This window comes from Corythoichthys intestinalis, chromosome 5 (assembly GCF_030265065.1).
Source record: "Corythoichthys intestinalis isolate RoL2023-P3 chromosome 5, ASM3026506v1, whole genome shotgun sequence".
NCBI lineage: Eukaryota > Metazoa > Chordata > Actinopteri > Syngnathiformes > Syngnathidae > Corythoichthys > Corythoichthys intestinalis.
The window spans coordinates 22132635-22151651 of record NC_080399.1 but is presented as its reverse complement, the minus strand read 5'-3'; the positions used below and the strand labels follow the sequence as shown (position 1 = coordinate 22151651).

At 37.1% G+C, this 19017-nt stretch overlaps 1 protein-coding gene across 3 annotated transcripts in view; it reads left to right on the top strand.

Moving 5' to 3' along the window:
- Positions 1 to 19017, top strand: part of dapk2b (death-associated protein kinase 2b) — a 39960-nt gene that overhangs the window by 7329 nt on the left and 13614 nt on the right. For 2 of the 3 annotated variants that reach the window (XM_057836135.1, XM_057836133.1), the window contains exons 3-4: positions 12722 to 12943; positions 18804 to 18942. In XM_057836135.1, the coding sequence (XP_057692118.1) occupies positions 12722 to 12943; positions 18804 to 18942 (361 nt within the window). The other variant, XM_057836134.1, reaches the window with a different exon arrangement.

The following is a 19017-nucleotide window of genomic DNA, read 5'->3' as shown; positions in this document are numbered from 1 at the left end:
AATACTCAAATAATGTGGGTGAGATTTACTTAACCTTTTGAAACAGATTATATCACTTAATACCAATTAAAATTGAGTATTATTAACTCATGGTTGTAGTGTATTGTATAGTTTACGGAATGTTTTTTAATAAATATTAATTTGAATATCAACTTAATTATTACTATTGTAAATTAGGTGGGGGTTTTTTTTACCCTGAAGTAATTGTACACAAGAAACATTTGATTGTCAACTGTTTTTATTGACAATTTGCTCATTAAATTTAACATTTAACAAATGTCTGCCCAACATAAATTACATGCATTTTTTTCCCTCATAGTACATGCAGCATACCAGGCTTGTTAATGCATGATAAGTGCATGATGAAACAGTAAGTTAAAAATCACCTGTTTCTGTACGATTCCATCCAAGTTGGAGTGTCTCGCCAAATGAAACGGTCCTCCTTTCTGTTTCAAAGTAGACGCATTGGCGCATGCGCAACTTTGAGCACACACCTAATATTTTTGGGTAGATATTATCATGTTTGTTCAAGTTGAAGGTTATACTGATTAACATTGGGTAAAGAGAGTTAATTTTAACTAATGTAATACAGTTCTCTTGCTTAACTAAATACGTTTAGTATAATTTATACAATGCACATGGATCATAATTACTACCCACAAAAATCGTTTCGTATAGTGTAGGGGGGCTGAAAAAGTGCAGTCTTGTACATAATTAGCACTTATTTGATATGAACCAAATTTGAATGGAAAATGATTGAAATTTTTGAGTTTTACACAGTATACGTTTGTTAGCATGCATAATGTTCATTTTCCTTTAAATAATAGATTTAAAACTATTTGAACAAATCATATCGTGCAGTATTCACTGGAAAAAAGAAATTTGTTTCTCATGCATAGCAAAATAAAAACTACGTAAATACAATTTACAAATATGGACAAAACTCATATGAAATAAAGAATTGCAAATATAAAATGCTATCAGTCGCATGCTACTTTAAGTATACCCAATTCCCAGGTAATTTGCAAATTTACATGAGAAAAAAACTTATTATATAAAAAGAATTTATATACATTTGCTACTTGGATTCCTACAAGCAAAATAAATATGAAAACTAGAAAGGCAGCAAAACCCTGCCAGCCAACCCCCCCCCCCCTTTTTTTTTTTAATATTACAAACATACACTGAAAGTTGGATAATAATCCCTTTATTCATTCCTGAATTATCTTGAACACACAAGAAGTACAGAATAGAGGTAGTCCCCAGGTTACGACGTACTCGACTTCCGCGATTTCGACTTTACGACGCCGGAATCTCGTCCGCCATTTTGTCTGTAGTTTTTCACCCACTTTTTCAGTCGCATAAACAGCACCTTATTGTACCTCACAGTATCTTATTTTTTACTTTATTTTAAACATAAAGGTTTCAGGTTTACAGACAGCAAACAAGGCAATTGTGCTTTTTAATTCATTTTTTTGACAATTTGTAAACACACATGTACACTTATGTTCAAAACGACATGCATTTTAACAATAAAACACTTAACACAAAACAATTGGTTTTCAAACGGCCATCGAGTTTGATCAATATGTAAATTTGGTGGATTAAGTTAGCCTAATTTGCCTAACAAAAGAATGCTAACATGTTTACAACTCTCGTAGCAAATCGCTGACACGCAACTCCACTAACTGCAGCTGTTAACTTAATTACAAATGCATACACAAACATGTATTAGCTGAAACAACTTACAGCCATATGGGACATACGTACTGTAACCGAATACATAACCCTCGCCTTACGGTACGTTAATATGGTAAATTTTGCACATTTTTGATTAAAAAAAAAAAAGTCTGAAAAAGTTTGTGCATCAAAATGTGTTAAATTCACCCGAGACCGCTCAGATTTATAAAGATTTTTTATAATTTTCTAAAGCTGGAGTGGAGAAAAAACTTCATTCACATAGTCAACATAGGAAATCTTGTCCCCTCTTTCATGATCCAGTCACATTTGACTCATCCAATTATTCATTCAATTATGAATACATGTGCCACATGACCACTGATGTTGCTCAAGCCAGAAATGTGTTTAACCTTTGGGCCGCAGCCATCCGTCCATGTTTTCCTCCGACCTTTGCTGTGGATAATGACCTTCAGCTGTCGGATGTGGAAAACATTTGAGAGATGCCACTTTCCGTCCCGGCTTAGGGCTGACGGCTGGCATGTCTGTCTTTTGTGGAATACCGCCTGCGGTATCGCAACGCCCTCGTTACCATTTTCTGCTTCTGTTACTGGACACTTGACTGGAACACTTCCGTGACTCCCATTCAGCCACCCAACAAGACAGGATAGCTTCTTTGTTTCAAGTGACATGCCCATAACAGGGTTAGCTTTTCAGTCAGGTTTCAGAGGTGAAATGGTCCTCTGAATAAAACAACTGTGGTGATTTGCATAATTATAACTATAGGTTGATAACATGACGGTTTGAACCCAAAATGGGCTAATATGTTTACTTTTGGTAGATAGCATGAAGCCATTCTGGACCAAATGGTGGTTCCTTGTGGTAAATAATAAAAATTTATCTGTTTATGTGTTATTAAGTAACTGCAATATCAGTCAGATTGGCGGGTTTTGACAAAGATAGCACGTAAAACAGATTATTATATAAAATTATCTTGCATTTAGTTTCCCTTTAAAATTCATTGGATTGGACGTCTAGCTCTGTCAATGTTAGCTGATGAGGTGATTTATTAATTGACTTTAAAGCCGAACAGTAGGTAATTGGCAGTCATTGTAAAAACAGTTCATTTTTAGAGCACATCTGGTTCATTTATCACCATCAGTGGCATCCAATGAGTTAATTTTGATGTGCTGTCATGGTTTTAATTGAGTGGATTGACGTGTTTTGTGGGCTGTTGCTTATTCATACAAATTCCACCCTAAAAGTTACACCTACAATATGTTCCAACGTGCCACATGCCCTTCAGTTATTGCAGAAACGGGATAGAAGCAAGGGTGTAGGTTTGCATAGGGACGGTAGGGACATAACACGACAAACTTTTAAGGATGTTCAAATTTTCCCATCCTACTTTTAAGCAACCTTATTTGCATTATGTAATGAGTTCAGTTATACAGTAAATGCAATTCAGCTTGTCTTCCCATATGTTGTAAGGATAGAATTGACCCTACAATTATTAAGTGAATAATGAATTATTTTCATTGTTCAGACTTACATTTCTCCCTTTTCACTTTCTGAATGTGCCCCCCCCCAAAACGCACGTTTGATTGTCTGATGATTTGACCCTTCCAAAGTACACAGACACACACACTCACTCACACAGCCCCGACAAATTCATTTGAAGAGGAGGGCTATTACAATTTCTTTTTTCGCCAGCAGCAGCCACTGTAAGTAATGTAAAGAGACGTCAATGTTGTGGAGGTGGGGAACACACCATTAATTTTGCTACTGAAGTCCGACCTGCATCATTTAGCATAACATTAATCTGTTAATAATTTCTCAAACTCGAGGAAGAAACTATTTTGAAAGAAGTATCCTCCTGTAGGTTTTCTACTGTTAACGTTAATTAAACTATAAGAAATGTAGTGAACCAAGGTTTACCCCCTTCTCCCCAGTTTTGATTTTATTTATGTGGTCTTAAATCAGCCCAAAGGAGCTATCATTTTTTGTTGAGTTTGGCTGTGCTTGTGGACAAAAAGTGTTTTACCCGAAGGAAGGCTCCATTTTTATTTATTTCTGTGAAAATTATCAGATTGTTATAAATTTGCTGTGTGAATGTTAGTATAAGTCAATCCAGATTTATTTTGCATTAATTAGGTTCATATTGGTGAGGAAAGTAGCCCTGACCCCCGTTCAACAATGTTTGGTTTTATTAATGTCCCGTCCCAAGTAAAACGTGTACATGCAGATTATGCTGAATATTGTCCCTACCAATATTGAGACCAAACCTACTCCCTTGGATAGAAGTCATAATTTTCTTGTTGTTTGACAAAGAAAGGGATGCTCTATCGACTGTCCACTGCAAAACTCTTCGCCTCGCCCCCACGTGTGAAATAAAGAGTTAACTATTACGGATAAAGGGTGGGTCTCAAATAATGTAAAGCACTATCCCACACATGCCTAAGTGGTGAGGAAGAGGTTAATATGTTACTGACAATCAAAATTACATTTGCTTTTAATCCACCGTTTGCAAAAGTTTGTTTTGATTGGTGTATCATTTCCTCTTTGCGTTCGGTCTCCCAGCTCTGCAGACATTCTTTTTCTATGCTGCAGTGAAGAGATGACAGGTGCAGAGCATGTTATTCTTAGCTCAGTAGATAACTATGATAACATAACACTGGACACATAGGAGAGGCACTCAGAGACACTGGTATCATAGACAGCCTAAACCAACCAGAAAGATAGGTCATTAGCTTACAATAGTTAATGGTTTTGGGAACAGTGGTCATTTAAGGAGACACCTATTCAAAAGTTGAACATTAAAACCCTTCCTTAACCCTTTATACAACAAGTGACAATTTTTGTTCATTATTTTTTTGACAGTAAAGACCTTTAACTCTTTTTACGGCAAGTGATTTTTTTTTGGTCATTTAAACAAAAAGTTATTCACAATTAATTATGTATATACACATTAATTATTTTTTTGCATTTTTATTGAATTTTTTATTTTTTATCATTTTAAATACATTTATAAGTTGCAAGGTTAATAAAAATAAATGAATGAAATGAGAATGAATATAAAACAAATACACAGGAGTAATGGCGTGAAGTAAAAAAAAAAAAAATTAACTGAGCTTTCCGGAGCCGATTGCGTAGTCTCACTTTCACTTGCTAGCTCGCTGCCTCCCTCCCTCTCCCTGCTCTTTGTTTATTCAGGCAGTGCACATGCACTGGACTTGCTTATTAAAGTTTACAATGATTGACATAGGAATGTGTTAGATCTTCCCAAAATCACAAACTTTCAAAGCACCGCATTCGTCAATCATCATTTAACTTATTAAACAGTTGCTGTGGCAACTCATTGTGTGTTAGTGAGCAGCTCGAGCGGATTTGGGTAGACTAAGTCAAGCATTTAATCAAGCCAAGCATTTTTCTACTATTTTATTCATGTTTAAAAATAATTCAGTGGGACAGTAACATGTTTAAACTTTTTATAATTATTACAATTGAAATGCTTAAAAAATTATTAAAATATACTGTATATTTACTTAAAAAAATTTTTTTTTTTTTTACATTTTTCTACTATACCGTATTGACGGTGTTTTTGCATTGAAATAAGACTGAAAAATTGGGGGTCGTCTTATATTCAAGGTGATAGCGCCAGATATCATTTAAACGATGTTCTGTCATGTCAGATCTCAGCTACTCTCCAGTTTAACCAGTTTGCATTATTTTATGGTAATGTTTTTCCTTATTCAGATTTGTTTCAAGACTACAGTTACAACTAGACTTCACTTTGATGGTTAATACAATTATTGCAATTTTGTTGTTTTATCACACTAGATTGGTTTATTTACATTTCAAAAACCAGAAGCCATTCATTTACGAATGTGATTGCACTTTAGTTTACGTATTTAAATGCTCAGATATTAAGATTTGAATGAGGCAAAATAACATGCTTTTTCTCAAATATATTGTTATAATCATTTGTTTCTAATGGACTGTAATTATTTACTGTATAAAAAATAATTTGGTGTCCAAAAAGTCTTTTTTCAAACTTGAGTCTTGAAAAAGAGGGGGTCGTCTTATAATCAGGCCCGTTTTATATTCGGGCCAATACGGTATACAGTATCTCTTTTGAATGCTAAATCTGAATAAATACATTGAACACACATAAAAAAAAAAAAAAGCAAATGGCCGAGGGGTGTGCTACTTCGCGGTTTTTCACTTATCGCAGTGGGTTCTGGTCTCCATTAACCGCAAAACGAGGGATCACTGTATTTCAGTGCCATTCACGGCGAGACTTCTAATCCATTTTGACTGGGAAGAATGAACGAATGTTGGTTCACCAAAATGGATTAGCGCCGTGAATGGCAGCCAATGAGCTAAATAAGTGCCCCATAAGGGTTATAAAAAAAAAAAAATCTAATTCGTGTATGAAAGGGTTAAATCGCCAGTCAGTAGTCAGTAACAATAAATCAAGAAAATTAACTTTTTGTGTGTTCTTGATGCATTGTTGCTTGGCAGAATTATTGGAAATCAGTGTTTTGTGCAGCATAGGTAAATTGAAATGAAATAATGCCACATACTATTCATTCAAACTATGATTTTGGAATGGCAAAGTAAAAAATTAGGTTAAATTAATACGTGCTGACGTCACCATCGCATTATTTCACCGTAGCAAACAAATGTTGCAACGATCGTGAGTTGCCTTGATTTGAACTTGTGTTGTTCAACCTGAAATGCATTTTTTATAGTGAGATTTTATGACTTGACAGTCGACTGGAATGTTGCACGATAGAGTAATTACAAAATAAGTAATTATTTGCAGCTTTTTTTCAGGTACTCTGACCTTTCATATTCCAAAAACACGCATGGGGAAAACATGCTATTCAGGAACCACAAATTTACCCCTTTTTCTTCATTTATTCACCCACCTAGCCAATACCAATTGATCTCATTGAGGAAATTGAGCTGTGGAAACTACATATTGGCATTTTGTCACACTTTTTTCAATATATCTTTTCAGTGTTTATCCAGGATGGACGCTCCTGTCTGCTCTGCCTACAGGAAGTGTGTCACAAGTCAAAAAGCGTTAGTCATCTTCGTCAGTTGTATGATAACAAACCTTGGCTCATATACTAGGTAATAAAGTCTTAAAGACTTACCGCATACTGGACATTAAAACATGAAATGCGAGGGTCAAGCTTGACAAGAAACTTGATAACCTACATAGAGACCATCCCTGTTTTGAAATCATTTAATATGAGGATTGTCAGATACTTGGCAGGAAGCTCACTTAAGTGGGAGGACAGCAGCTTGGCCCTCACATGCGGTTTAGAGTGATTGTTCTCAAACAGGAAAGTAATGGATCATGCCACAATATTTCTCTCATAACTTCCTTCCAGACGTTTGCCTTCACTCTCAGCTATATCCTGTTGACACTTAAGTATTGCATTAAAAAGTTCCTCAGGTGAAAATCTTCCTATTTTTATTACTTTCCACTAGGGGTGTAATAGTACACAAAAATCTCGCTTCGGTACGTCCCTCAGTTTTGAGGTCACGGTTCGGTTCATTTTCGGTACATTAAGAAAACAAAATGCAAGATATAAATGCGGTAGTTGTTTATTACACACTTTTGTGCTTTCAACAATAGGAACATTAGCCTATACAAAGCTAGAATTCTGCTCAAAATAGAAAATGCAATATTCTGAAATGTAGATATTTTGAAAAACAAAATAGGAATAAATACTATAATAATTGACTCAGACTTTTTGTTTAAAAAAGTATCTGATGTGCAAAACTGAACAGTTGCAACACTGAACAGTTTCAAATTTTTCATATTAACTTTGTGACCACAGTCTCGAAAAGTAAGGGTTACATTTAGGGCTGTCGAACGATTAAAATTTTTAATCGAGTTAATGACAGCTTAAAAATTAAGTAATTGTGATTAGGAGTGGGAACCTCAAGGCACCTCACGATACGATACGATTCGCGATACAAGGCTCACGATAACGATTATCTCACGATATCACGATACAGCAAATATCGATACATTGGTCAGAAATTTGATACATGATATTCTACGATACAACTGTTGAAATGGAAAAAATATATATATTTCAAATAGAAAAAATACTGTTTAAGTCATCTATTAAACAGTGACACCTTTTCAGTGCAACATTGCTGTAAAATATAAATCTACTGATAATTGTGTACCTGCACATATAGAGGAAACAAACCACAACCACTGATATTTCTTGGGAGAAATCATGATGAATGGCACCCTTAATTTCTTAAGTTTTAAATCTTTTGAAAAATTTTAACAGTGCTGTAGGTGTCATTCAGCAATTGAGCTTGAAGTGGGGCAATGATAAAATTGGTGGGTCTTTTCTTTGTATATGACATTTGTTGTCAGAAGCATTGGTTTGAGCACTTCCACCATCTACTTCAGCATTTGAGATGTCAGACTCAGTCAGTTACATTCTTCCTCACCTTAAAAACAATAAAATAAAAAAAATAAAAAAATTAGCTACTTAATAACTTTTGAGTTGAAATCCTGATTTGTGTGTGTGTGTGTGTGTGTGTGTGTGTTGGAAGTATTGAGTGAATTAAAAAAAATATGAATAAAATGTATAGAAATTAGAAATGCAATAATTACCTATTTTTAATATGTAGGCTACATTAATTATCATGCACATCACCTTATATATCTTGGAAGCTATTCGAACTGTTTTTATAGCTTATTGTATCAAAATGGCAGTAATAACAGTTTGTGTAGTAAACTAGACGGAAAGTGGTTCTCAAATAATATCAAATCAGTAAATTCATGTAGGCTTGTTCGCTATTCAATTTTGTCCAGTTTAGGGTCCTGGTTCATTTTGTATCATTCAACACCAAATGTCATCAAAATAATACATGTAAATTAAAAAATCAATTACTAGTACATTGCAAAACTTTCTTACCTCAAGTGATGCTCCATAGAAATCCGGTGTCCAATTAGTCACCAGCTGCCAGTGAGCCTTATTTTATTAGACAATTCTTGCATACAGCAAAGTCCTTGTCTTAGTCCTTACTTTCTTTATTGTTGGTGTAAAATCCAAAGTGTGTCCACATGTGTGATTTTCAGCAATATATTTTTTCTCACTTTTTCCTCCACCGTTCTCACGAAGCTTTTTTAATTTTTTTCAACCCACTTGGGGCGGCTCTTCTTCTCTCAGCGCCTTGTGCGCACTTTACCTTCACCGCCACTGTTGAGCGCCCCTAGTGGACTGCCAAGGAATTGCTCAGCAAATATTGAGCAGTTTACAGCATCCATATTCCATTGTATGGCCAATATGTCAAATAAAAGTATCGATACTTGGCGGGAACATATCGATAACCGATCGGGTTGTAAAATATCGCCATATATCCCTGTATCGAGATATTGTCACACTCTTGATTGTGATTAATCGCAATTCAAACCATCTCTAAAATATGTCATATTTTTCTGTAAATTATTTTTGGAATGGAAAGATAAGACACAAGACGGATATATACATTCAACGTACTGTATATAAGTACTGTATTTGTTGACAAGATGGCATCAACATTAACATTATTTCTGTTGAAGACATTTTCTTTTTCTCTGCAAAAACAAACACACACCAGAGCCTTAGAGCAGTAACAAAAACAGTATTATTTAGAATGTGTACAAAGTGTGTGTAGTGTACACATAAATGTGGCCCTCTTCTCTACTAATCCTCTACCCAGTCGCTGAGGCAAACCAACTTATTTACATTTTCTGAGAGTTGTTCCATCTATACTATTTTTTAATTTGAATTCCCCACCCAGAGAGCCAACCTGCTTTTCTTCCATGTTTACATTTAACCGTTACCCACGCTGCTCACTGCACTTCTGAGTGGTGCGACAGCCCTGGCCGTGTAATTGTTATCTTTTTTGAGACTGTCGGTCAGCTCATCGTCGCGTCCGCCAGCTGGCTGCAACCCCTCCCAACGTGACGTACTTTGATTAACGCCAGACGGGAAGACTTCGTCGCCGCTGCTGATTGTCCATCCGAGGAAAAGTGCCAACCTAAAAAACTAGCCGCTGTCAACACTCTGAGATTTCGTATTTGACAGCATACGTGCCGCGTACCTCCTCTCCTTGCCAGCTGTTTGCTCGCCATTCATTCACCTGTGCATTTGATCGCAACTTTGTTACACTCCCGCTATTTCGGTGAGGTCTTTTGTGTTTATTTGTTTATGGATCATTTTTGTTCACCACTGTAAATATTAGAGATGCACGATAAAATCGGTCACCGATAATTATCAGCCGATAATGGCAATTATGACGTCACACAGATAATCCAGATAAAACGAAATTCAACCGATAATGCAATCCAATAATTATATACTTGATTTAGCCTCCAAATGTGCTCAATCAACAGTTTTGTCCAATTCTGTTAGTTTTAAGGAGGTGTTTTTGCAGTGTAGTAATGTGATATATGTTAGGAATGGCTTACTTTTAAAGGCATTTTTGTGCAACTTGGGTGTTTACTCTCTAAGTAATTGTTGCCAAAAGCTTACCATTACACAATGTCATTGCCATTGTTTAGATGTTGGGATTTACTACTTGTTCACATTTGATGTGGAAAAAAATAGCACAAAATTACATTTTTGCACAGTAACATTTGATCTTTGTATACTTTAAAATTTTACATACATATTTGAAAAGAATTAATCGGCATGACATTATCGGTTATCGGCTGGAAGAGGCAGGAAATTATCGGTTATCGATATCGGTTGAAAAATGTATTGTCTTGCATCACTAGTAAATATGAGCACCGCAGCAGTAGGCGTAAACTGCCATTTTCGTTCAACTCGTTTTCAACTGTTTTGTTTAGTGTTGGAAGCCAGGGTAGTGGGTGTCATTTTGTTATTTCCTTTTTACGATCAGGGTTATTTTAGCCGGTGGGGTTTAAGTGTAGTTTCATTTTGTTTGTTGTTTTGGCCTGGGCTTATGATGAAGCCAGCTTCTTCCGCATTTTGTATATTTTGTTCATTGCGAGCTCAACTTGTGTGAATAAATTTGTGTCCACTTGAAACTTGTGTGGCTCGTTTTATGTTACGCCCTTAGCGAGCCATCCGTGGGACGTAACAGTGGGATTAAGGGATGCATGAGAGCGGGTCATCACGCGCATGGGTTACATGCGTCAAATATTTTAATGTGATTAATTCAAAAAATTAAATGACGCCCGTTAACTCGTTAAATTTGACAGCACTACATTACGTCAGAAACTCGTTTGGTACGCCTCCATTCCGAACCTAGCACCCCGTACCGAAATGGTTCAATACAAATACATGTACCGTTACACCCCTACTCTCCATTGTGCTCTGCTACAGTTTTTTTTTTTTTTTTTTTTAATTGGAATTTTATTATCATCATCAATCAATGACAATTACAAAATGTGATATGGTTTGCCCGAAGGAACCGAAGAAGACGACAAAGGCGGACGAGATGAAGCATATGCTTATCAGTTTCCCGTCCCCCATACAACTAAAGACTCAAATTCAGGCATGGAACATACATCAAAACTGTAAAATAACACAGTCAACAATCTGGGTTTAGTAACTAAGCGTCCAGCAGCTCGATTAATTTTAGGGCGTACAAGGTTATGACTTTGTCATGTCCCTGACATTTTTGCATCTGTTTGCTGTGGAACTTTTTGTTGTGGCTATGTGTGTGACATGTTATCACAGCTGGTGTGAGTAGCGACTCAAAATGCTTTTCCTATAAGTTTCTTAAAGGGATACATTGCTGAGGTGTACATGGTGGCAACAATTGGCGCACGCAAGGTCACTGTAACAGTTTCATCAGACATGAATGTATGAGAAAATCAAACAACACGCTGTACATATTTTATCCCAAGATTAATGTCTCCACAACGAAAACATGCTTATTATTTGTTTTATACAGTATCTTTTCCATATACTCAGTAAACTAGACGTTTGAATCAGGAGCTCGGTAGACACAGCAAATAATTATGTTTTAACAATTGGGGATTAGGAGTTCAATTGTAATACATTCCAGGAGATTTTCAATCATAATTGCAACACCCCCTCCCCCCATAGATGCCCGATACTTTTGTGTCATATTATATCCGTGTAAATTAAAGTCCGAGCCTTTGTTGTCTTTAGTAGATAATCCTTTATGTGTTCAAGATTCTTGTAACTCCTGCCGTTGATAAATTTCAGCTTACCGTCCACATCCACGAGTTGTTATACTGGTAGGATGTGTAGTATTTACAGTTATCCAGCTATTGTAGTCGGTTGGTCAAGACTCGTAATAGCTTTAATCTTCATATCTTGCGTCTTGACAACGATCCTGCAATCCGAAACCCAGGTGTTGGCTATTTTCCCAGCTTTCTTGAGTTGACGTGCTTTTCTTGCAATTTCGGCATTTCGGCGAGTTAAGTTGTCATTCAAAAAAATCTTAGACCCTTTCAGGTGGCGGCGCTGGTTAAGCAGGGCAGTCTTGGTCTTGTGGTCTGCCAGCTTCATGAGCACCGTCGCCGTCCTTTCCCCCCAGCGACGGATGTCCAGCGGTTCCATGTTTATTCCATTCTCTTTCAGTTTAGCAATTGCCAGTTGCACCACTGTGTCCCCTGGGCCAGGCGTCAGTCTTAATCCAGAAATGATGAGCTCATTTGCGCGTCGGCACTGGTCGAGATCGTCAGCCAAAATTTCCAGCTTCTTGATGCGAACATCTCTCTCCTCGACCGCCTGCTTGAGTTTCTCGTTTTCAGCGCGAATTAAATGGAGCTCTCTGACGATTTCTTGATTCTGGTTTTGAATCAAGCCAGTCAAGGAGACCTTCAATTTCTGTATGGAAGATTTTATTTCATCCAAGTCTCCAGGTTTCAAATTCTTTGGAGCCATACTGGGAGTCGAGCTTGCTGGCCCTGAGCGCTTATCGGTTAAGATAAGAGAGTGCTTCAGAGTGCGTCTGTACACGTCGAAGGCTGAACAGCGACAAAAAAAGTCCACTAACGTGTTTGTGTCCACAGTGGTCAGTTTGCAGTGGTCAAGCGTTGCACCGAGAAAAGCACAGGCGTCGAGTACGCCGCCAAGTTCGTCAAGAAGCGGCAAAATCGGGCCAGTAGGCGTGGCGTGAGGCGCGAGGAGATCGAGAGGGAGGTGAACATCCTGCAGCAGCTCCAGCACCCCAACGTGGTCGCCCTTCACGACGTCTATGAGAACCGTACCGACGTGGTGCTCGTCCTTGAACTGTGAGTTCGCATAACTCAACAGTTGGGAGTCCTCCATTCATTTGCTTTTTGGAATTGAGATTTTCTGATAGTATCTGTCAGCATTCTCATGAAATTTGTGAGCGGTCTGCTATTTCTGTTTCTAAGTAAAACTCACATTTATTTGAATTCCCCTTAGGTCGTGCTATTAAAATTTAGTCACATTGCATGTCAGTAATTTGCCTTAAAGGTTAGTCATAATGGGATTCATTCTAGTTGTGAGTTGCTTTTTCAGACAAAAAAAAAAATGTCACTACGCTTTACGTCACATAAGATGTCAGCACATTGCAAAAAAATCTCCGCATACATCACAAAAGCTTTTTGCAACTCTAATTCCGTTGAATTGTCTCTCGCCAGAACTTGCATACAGATATTGTGGTTTCAGTTCCCACTGGGTGAATGTGCGAATTGTTGTCTGTCGCCTTGATGTTGCCTGGCTCACCTGAAATCATCTGGGAAAAGCGCCAGCTCCCCCGTGACTCTTAAAACAGTATGACCACAGTAAAAGGAAAAAGAGAAAAAAACACACAAGAGCAACTACTTCATTATTATTTCTATTATATACCTATTTTACACAGCTGCAAATAATGTTAACTAATTGAACATTTAGAAAAACACTTTTTAAAGGGTAAAGCTCCACCTAATATGAAAAACTAGTGTTGTCAAAGTTAAAGATCTAACTGGAGATTGAGCTTTAATTTTGACAACACTTACCACATATGTAACTTTAATATATTTGAGAGGGTAAATATCAGTGTTGTTAATCTTACTGAAAAAAAGTAATTAATTATAGTTACAAATTACTTCTCCCAAAAAGTAATTGCGTTAGTAACTCAATTACCTGAATGTAAGAGTAATTAGTTACTTGGCAAAGTAATTGGTGATAATTACTTTTTTTTTTCCCCTCAAAAAAAAAAAAAAAAAAAAAAACATTGGCCACACTATGTGAAGTTTTTTGTGAAGGTTTTTGGCACAATTGGCCCGAGCCCAATTCTTTACCCAAATTTACCCTTTACCCTGAATCAACTGTTAAAAGTTGTTAAAATTGCTCCCATTATTGCATTTGTTCCCTTCTCTCTACTTTCGACATATGAAAGTTTTAAAAACTGTTTCATCATTTATGTCTAAGTGTCCTTGAGCAAGATACTGAACCCCACATTGCTCCTGGTGCTGCGTCACCAGTAGGTAGATGGCGAGATAGTGTAAAGCGCTTTGAGCGCCTTGAAAGGTGGAAAAGCGCTATATAAGTATAACACCATTTACCATAACACCATTTAAAGATAGATTCAAGTCAAGATTTTGCCGATTTAGAAGTATTTTAGATAAAAAGTTACTTAGGTTCGCTAGGAAGGTTCTCTACAACAGAGCCGTCCTAAAAAGTCTACTGCTTTAAGATGGCGGCTGTCTACTAATGCATTTAGTGCCATGCAGTGTTGTTAATTTTACTTTAAAAAAGTAATTAATTACAGTTACAAATTACTTCTCCCAAAAAGTAATTGCGTTAGTAACTCAGTTACCTGAATGTAAGAGTAATTAGTTACTTGGCAAAGTAACTAGTGATATATTTTTTTTTCTCAAAAAAAAAAAAAAAAAAAAAAAAAAAAAAAAACAGGTCACACAATGTGAAGCTTAAAGGGTTTGGGGGACAATTGGCCCTAGCCCAATTCTTTACCCTCCACTTAACTAGACACAAGGGTATTGCGATAACTAGCTAGTAACCTTTGCTATGTGTGGAAGTCATTTAAAGTTGTGAATCAATCGTTAAAGTTGTTAAAATTTCTCCCGTTATTGCATTAGTTCCCTTCTGTCTACTTTAAACATGTGTAAGTTTTAAAACTGTTTCATCATTTAAAGATAGATTTAAGTTAAGATTTTGCCGATTTAGGAGCATTTTAGATTTTAAAAAATTACTTAGGTTCGCTAGGAAGGATCTCTACATCAGGGCCTTCCTAAGTTCCTGAGAGGTCTACTGCTTTAAGATGGCGGCTGTTTACAAACGCATGTAGTCCTTAAAACATGTTGGCAATGCAGCAGTGTCTGTCAATTGCATCTAGTTCTATAATATGATATCTACCGTGTCATGTGGGCGTAGTTTGTCGGCTATGGCTGCAGTCAGGTATTATTGGAGCCACCTAGCATCGCGGTTGCAACGGCGTCTTCCCCACTCCTGCTCTGCTCTCTCCCCGTGAGTCCGTTTCTCTCAGACTTTTTTTTATTCAACCAACTTAGTAACGCATAGTAACGCACGCCTTTCCCGCCTCAGTAACGGTAACGACGTTGCCAAGATGAGAAAAGTAATTAATTAGATTACTCATTACTGAAAAAAATAACGCCGTTAGTAACGCCGTTATATTGTAACGCCGTTATTAACAACACTGGTAAATATACAGTCATGCTGTTCATGCTGTCAAAGTTAAAGTTTTAATTTTAATCGCCAGTGTTATTAACAGTACAACTGAAAATGATTTTTGATTGTTGCTTCTGTAATATCCCAATTTCTCAAAGTGATTTTTGAGTTTTCATCAGGTGTAAACTCCAATATCCGGCATTCTAAACATTGAAATCATTCATTAGTTCACTCTGTGTGTTTTTTACATTTAAGATAATTCAAAGTAGATTGTCTGCAATATTATCATTTGACCTGTTTCAAGACAAACAACCATTCATACTTGCAAACCTATGGGCAATGTAGCATTTCAATGAACCTATGGTTGACTCTTTCAGTGCCACTGACGGCATTAGACAACCAAACATATTGCTGTTTTTATTGTTGTCAATGACAGCCAATAAGAAACTTGAACCAGTAAGGCCTGGACAAGCAGTATGGCCCGAAAAAGTGAAAATTGGTATTTTCTTTGATAATATTTGAAGTTTCGAATTCATTTTCCACACTCCGAATTCATTTTCCACACTAAATGGAGGCATACAGAGATGAAACCCATCTAAGAACACTCCCAGACACATGCAGTACAACTGTGTAAAATTTCGTCAAAATCCGCCCAGCCATTTCGGTGTCCATAAAACACGAACACACAGACAAACTTGCCTTTGTAGAGATTATAATATATCCAGCCAAAATGAATCCCTTATTCTGGAACAATGTAAAAAAATAACATATAAATAAAAAAATAATCCAGCATCTTGTTGTGGAGTACTCAAAGCCGCAACATATCATCACAGTACATTAAAATTTTTACATTAAAGCGTAAAGTTTGAAAGCCAACTGCGACATTGCAATCGCAAGAGACGCGTCTTGTATCCAGTACAATCGCAAGAAACGCGTCTTTTATCCAAAAGTCACCTCCACACTCAGTGATTTTCTATGGTAATTTTTCCCGCACTAAATAGAGGCCTACAGAGATCAAACCCCTCTAAGAACACTCACAGAAACAATGTACAACTGCGTAAAAGTTCGTCAAAATCCGCTCAGCCATTTTGGAGTCCAAAGGAAACCAACACACACAAAGACAAAGTTCCATTTATAAGTATCGATTAGATAACTCAAGAAAAAACATGCCAACCACTGTCCTCCATTACATCCATCCAAGGGCGTAGGTTTGCATAGGGACGATAGGGACAAAACACTACCAACTTTTCAGGATGCTCAAATTGTCCCCATCAACTTAAGCAACCTTATTTGGGTTAAATAATGACTTCAGTTAAAAAGGTCATTTAGATTGTCTTCCCATGTGTTTTAATTGTTGTAATTGGCCCCACCATTATTCAATGAATTATTTCTATTATATTCAAACTTACATGTACCTCTTTTCACTCAATTACTGTGCTGGTGCATTTCTTTCCTCCTAAACGCACATTTGATTGGCATATGACTTGACCAACACACACATTAGATATGAGAGATATTAGGGACATTAGAAGATTTTTCTCAGCCAGCAGCAGCCACTGTAAGAAATGTAAAAAGACGTCAATGTTGTGGAAGTGGGAAACACTCCTAATTTTGCTACTGAAAGTCCGACCTGCATCAGAGTTAGCATAACATTAAACTGCGTGAACTTGCTAATCTGCAAAAGTCGAGTAGGAAGCTGCTTAGAGAAAAGTGTCCTCCTGTATGCTATTTCTACTGTTAACGTTAATTAAACTGCGAGAAATGTAGTGAACCAAGGTATTCCATCTCCCAAATTTTACTTTTTATTTTATTCATGTGGTCTTAAAGTGTACCACGGATAGAAATACATGTAATTCTTAAAAGATAAACGTTAGTACAGTTATAAAAATTTGATATTAAAACCTCTGTTAATGTTTTCGCTTTAATAAAATTTGTAAAATTTTAAATCCAAAATTTAACTAGTAGGTCGCCATTGTTGTTGACGTCGCAGGGCATGGACGCTGCCGGAATTCCACAGTTTCACACTTGAACTACATGTCGTTGTTACTGCCCTTCTAATTTCAACCCGATCGGAATATTAATGAGAAGGACAACCCTGTCCATATTTCACAAAACAAGCAGCAAAAGCAAAATGAACAGGAAAGACGGGATGGAACGAGTAGCGTGCATGTGTCGAGTTCGCTAGTGACAGCTGGCACTCTCCTGCTCTATGTCAAAAAATGTTTGCAGATCTTCACGGTAAACTATTGTGTGATCCAACTTATTCCAATACTATTATGGAGATAGTTAGCATCTAGAGCTGTTGTGTGCTTTACATTTGATTAGGGTATACAGTGACACACAGCAGCTTGATTTTTTTTTTGCGTTACACGAAAACGTTGATGCAGTTTGCCTCTACTCTTACCTTATTTTTGTCACGTAAAAGCGCTGTCCACGTCGATGATCATACTGCCGCTGTTCTTGATTTATTTTGTTGACTTAGGCTGTGCTTGTGGAAAAAAGCAGTAGTTTTACCAGAAGGTAGGCTCCATTTTTATATATATTTTTGTTGTTCCCTGACAAAGAAGTTTTTTCAGTTATATTTAATTTCTTTATTTAGACAATGTTGAGTGGTCTTAAGGGAAACGTTTATTTTTTTGCATTCCTGATAGTTAAGAGATGATTAACAAGCTTGTATTTATTGTGTATGTTAATATAACTTATGTTCAAATAATGCAATTTAAATTTGCTCATAACATCCGAACATTTTTTCTGGAAGTTTTCAAAATGTTTCTTTCGTAGTTTTATAAAACAAAGGTTTGAATTGAACGGTGTAGGCTGAACCAATTCACATACTGTAAAAGTTAGTATAATACAGATTTATTTTGCATTGATCATTATGAATGTCCTGTCCCCAGCAAAAAGTGTACATGCAGTTTATGCCATATCGTCCCTACCAATATTGAGACCAAACCTATGCCCCCTGCATCCATCAGTGAGCCAACTCAAACTGTACTTTGAGATTTTCAGGACATGTTGGCCCAAAGCTTGTGTCAATTTGGTTTGCGAGTGTCCGTGTCCTTGTTTATTGTTTGCTCTCAGTCCTGTGCCCGAATGCCTCTCACAGAATCAATAATGCAGAATTTTGAATAGAGCACTCAGTGAAGAGAGGCCCTGTCTGGCTCCTGTCACTTCCCACGAATGCGCCAGACCCGGTTCGAAACGATCTGTGAAAGCCCAGTTTAGAATCTTACAGCTTTTGTCTATTGCCTGACGTTAGAGAGTGCGTCATTAACCACGTCGTGTTTTCAATGTGCCTTTGCTGCCAGTAGCTTTTAATCAATTCTTTTCAATAAAACGTTGAATCTCGCTGTAAGGGCAAGCTGACAAAGAGGTGTTTCCAGAACTATCTGAGGCATACTAATTGAGCGCATCCCGATCCTGAGAACACACTCAGATAAAGTTTGAGGGCCTGCTGCATGACTCACTAAGTGTCTGTGTATTAACGCATCACAGAGTTTCTGGTGGAGAGTTGTTCGATTTCCTGGCTCGTAAGGAGTCGCTTTGTGAAGAGGAGGCCACTCAGTTTATCAAACAGATCCTGGATGGAGTCCAGTACATCCACTCCAAGAGGATTGCCCATTTTGATCTAAAGGTAAGGCATATATACCTAAATCATACTGTGTGTGTGTGGGGGGGGGGGGGGGGGGGGGGGGGGGTTCTGTTCTGT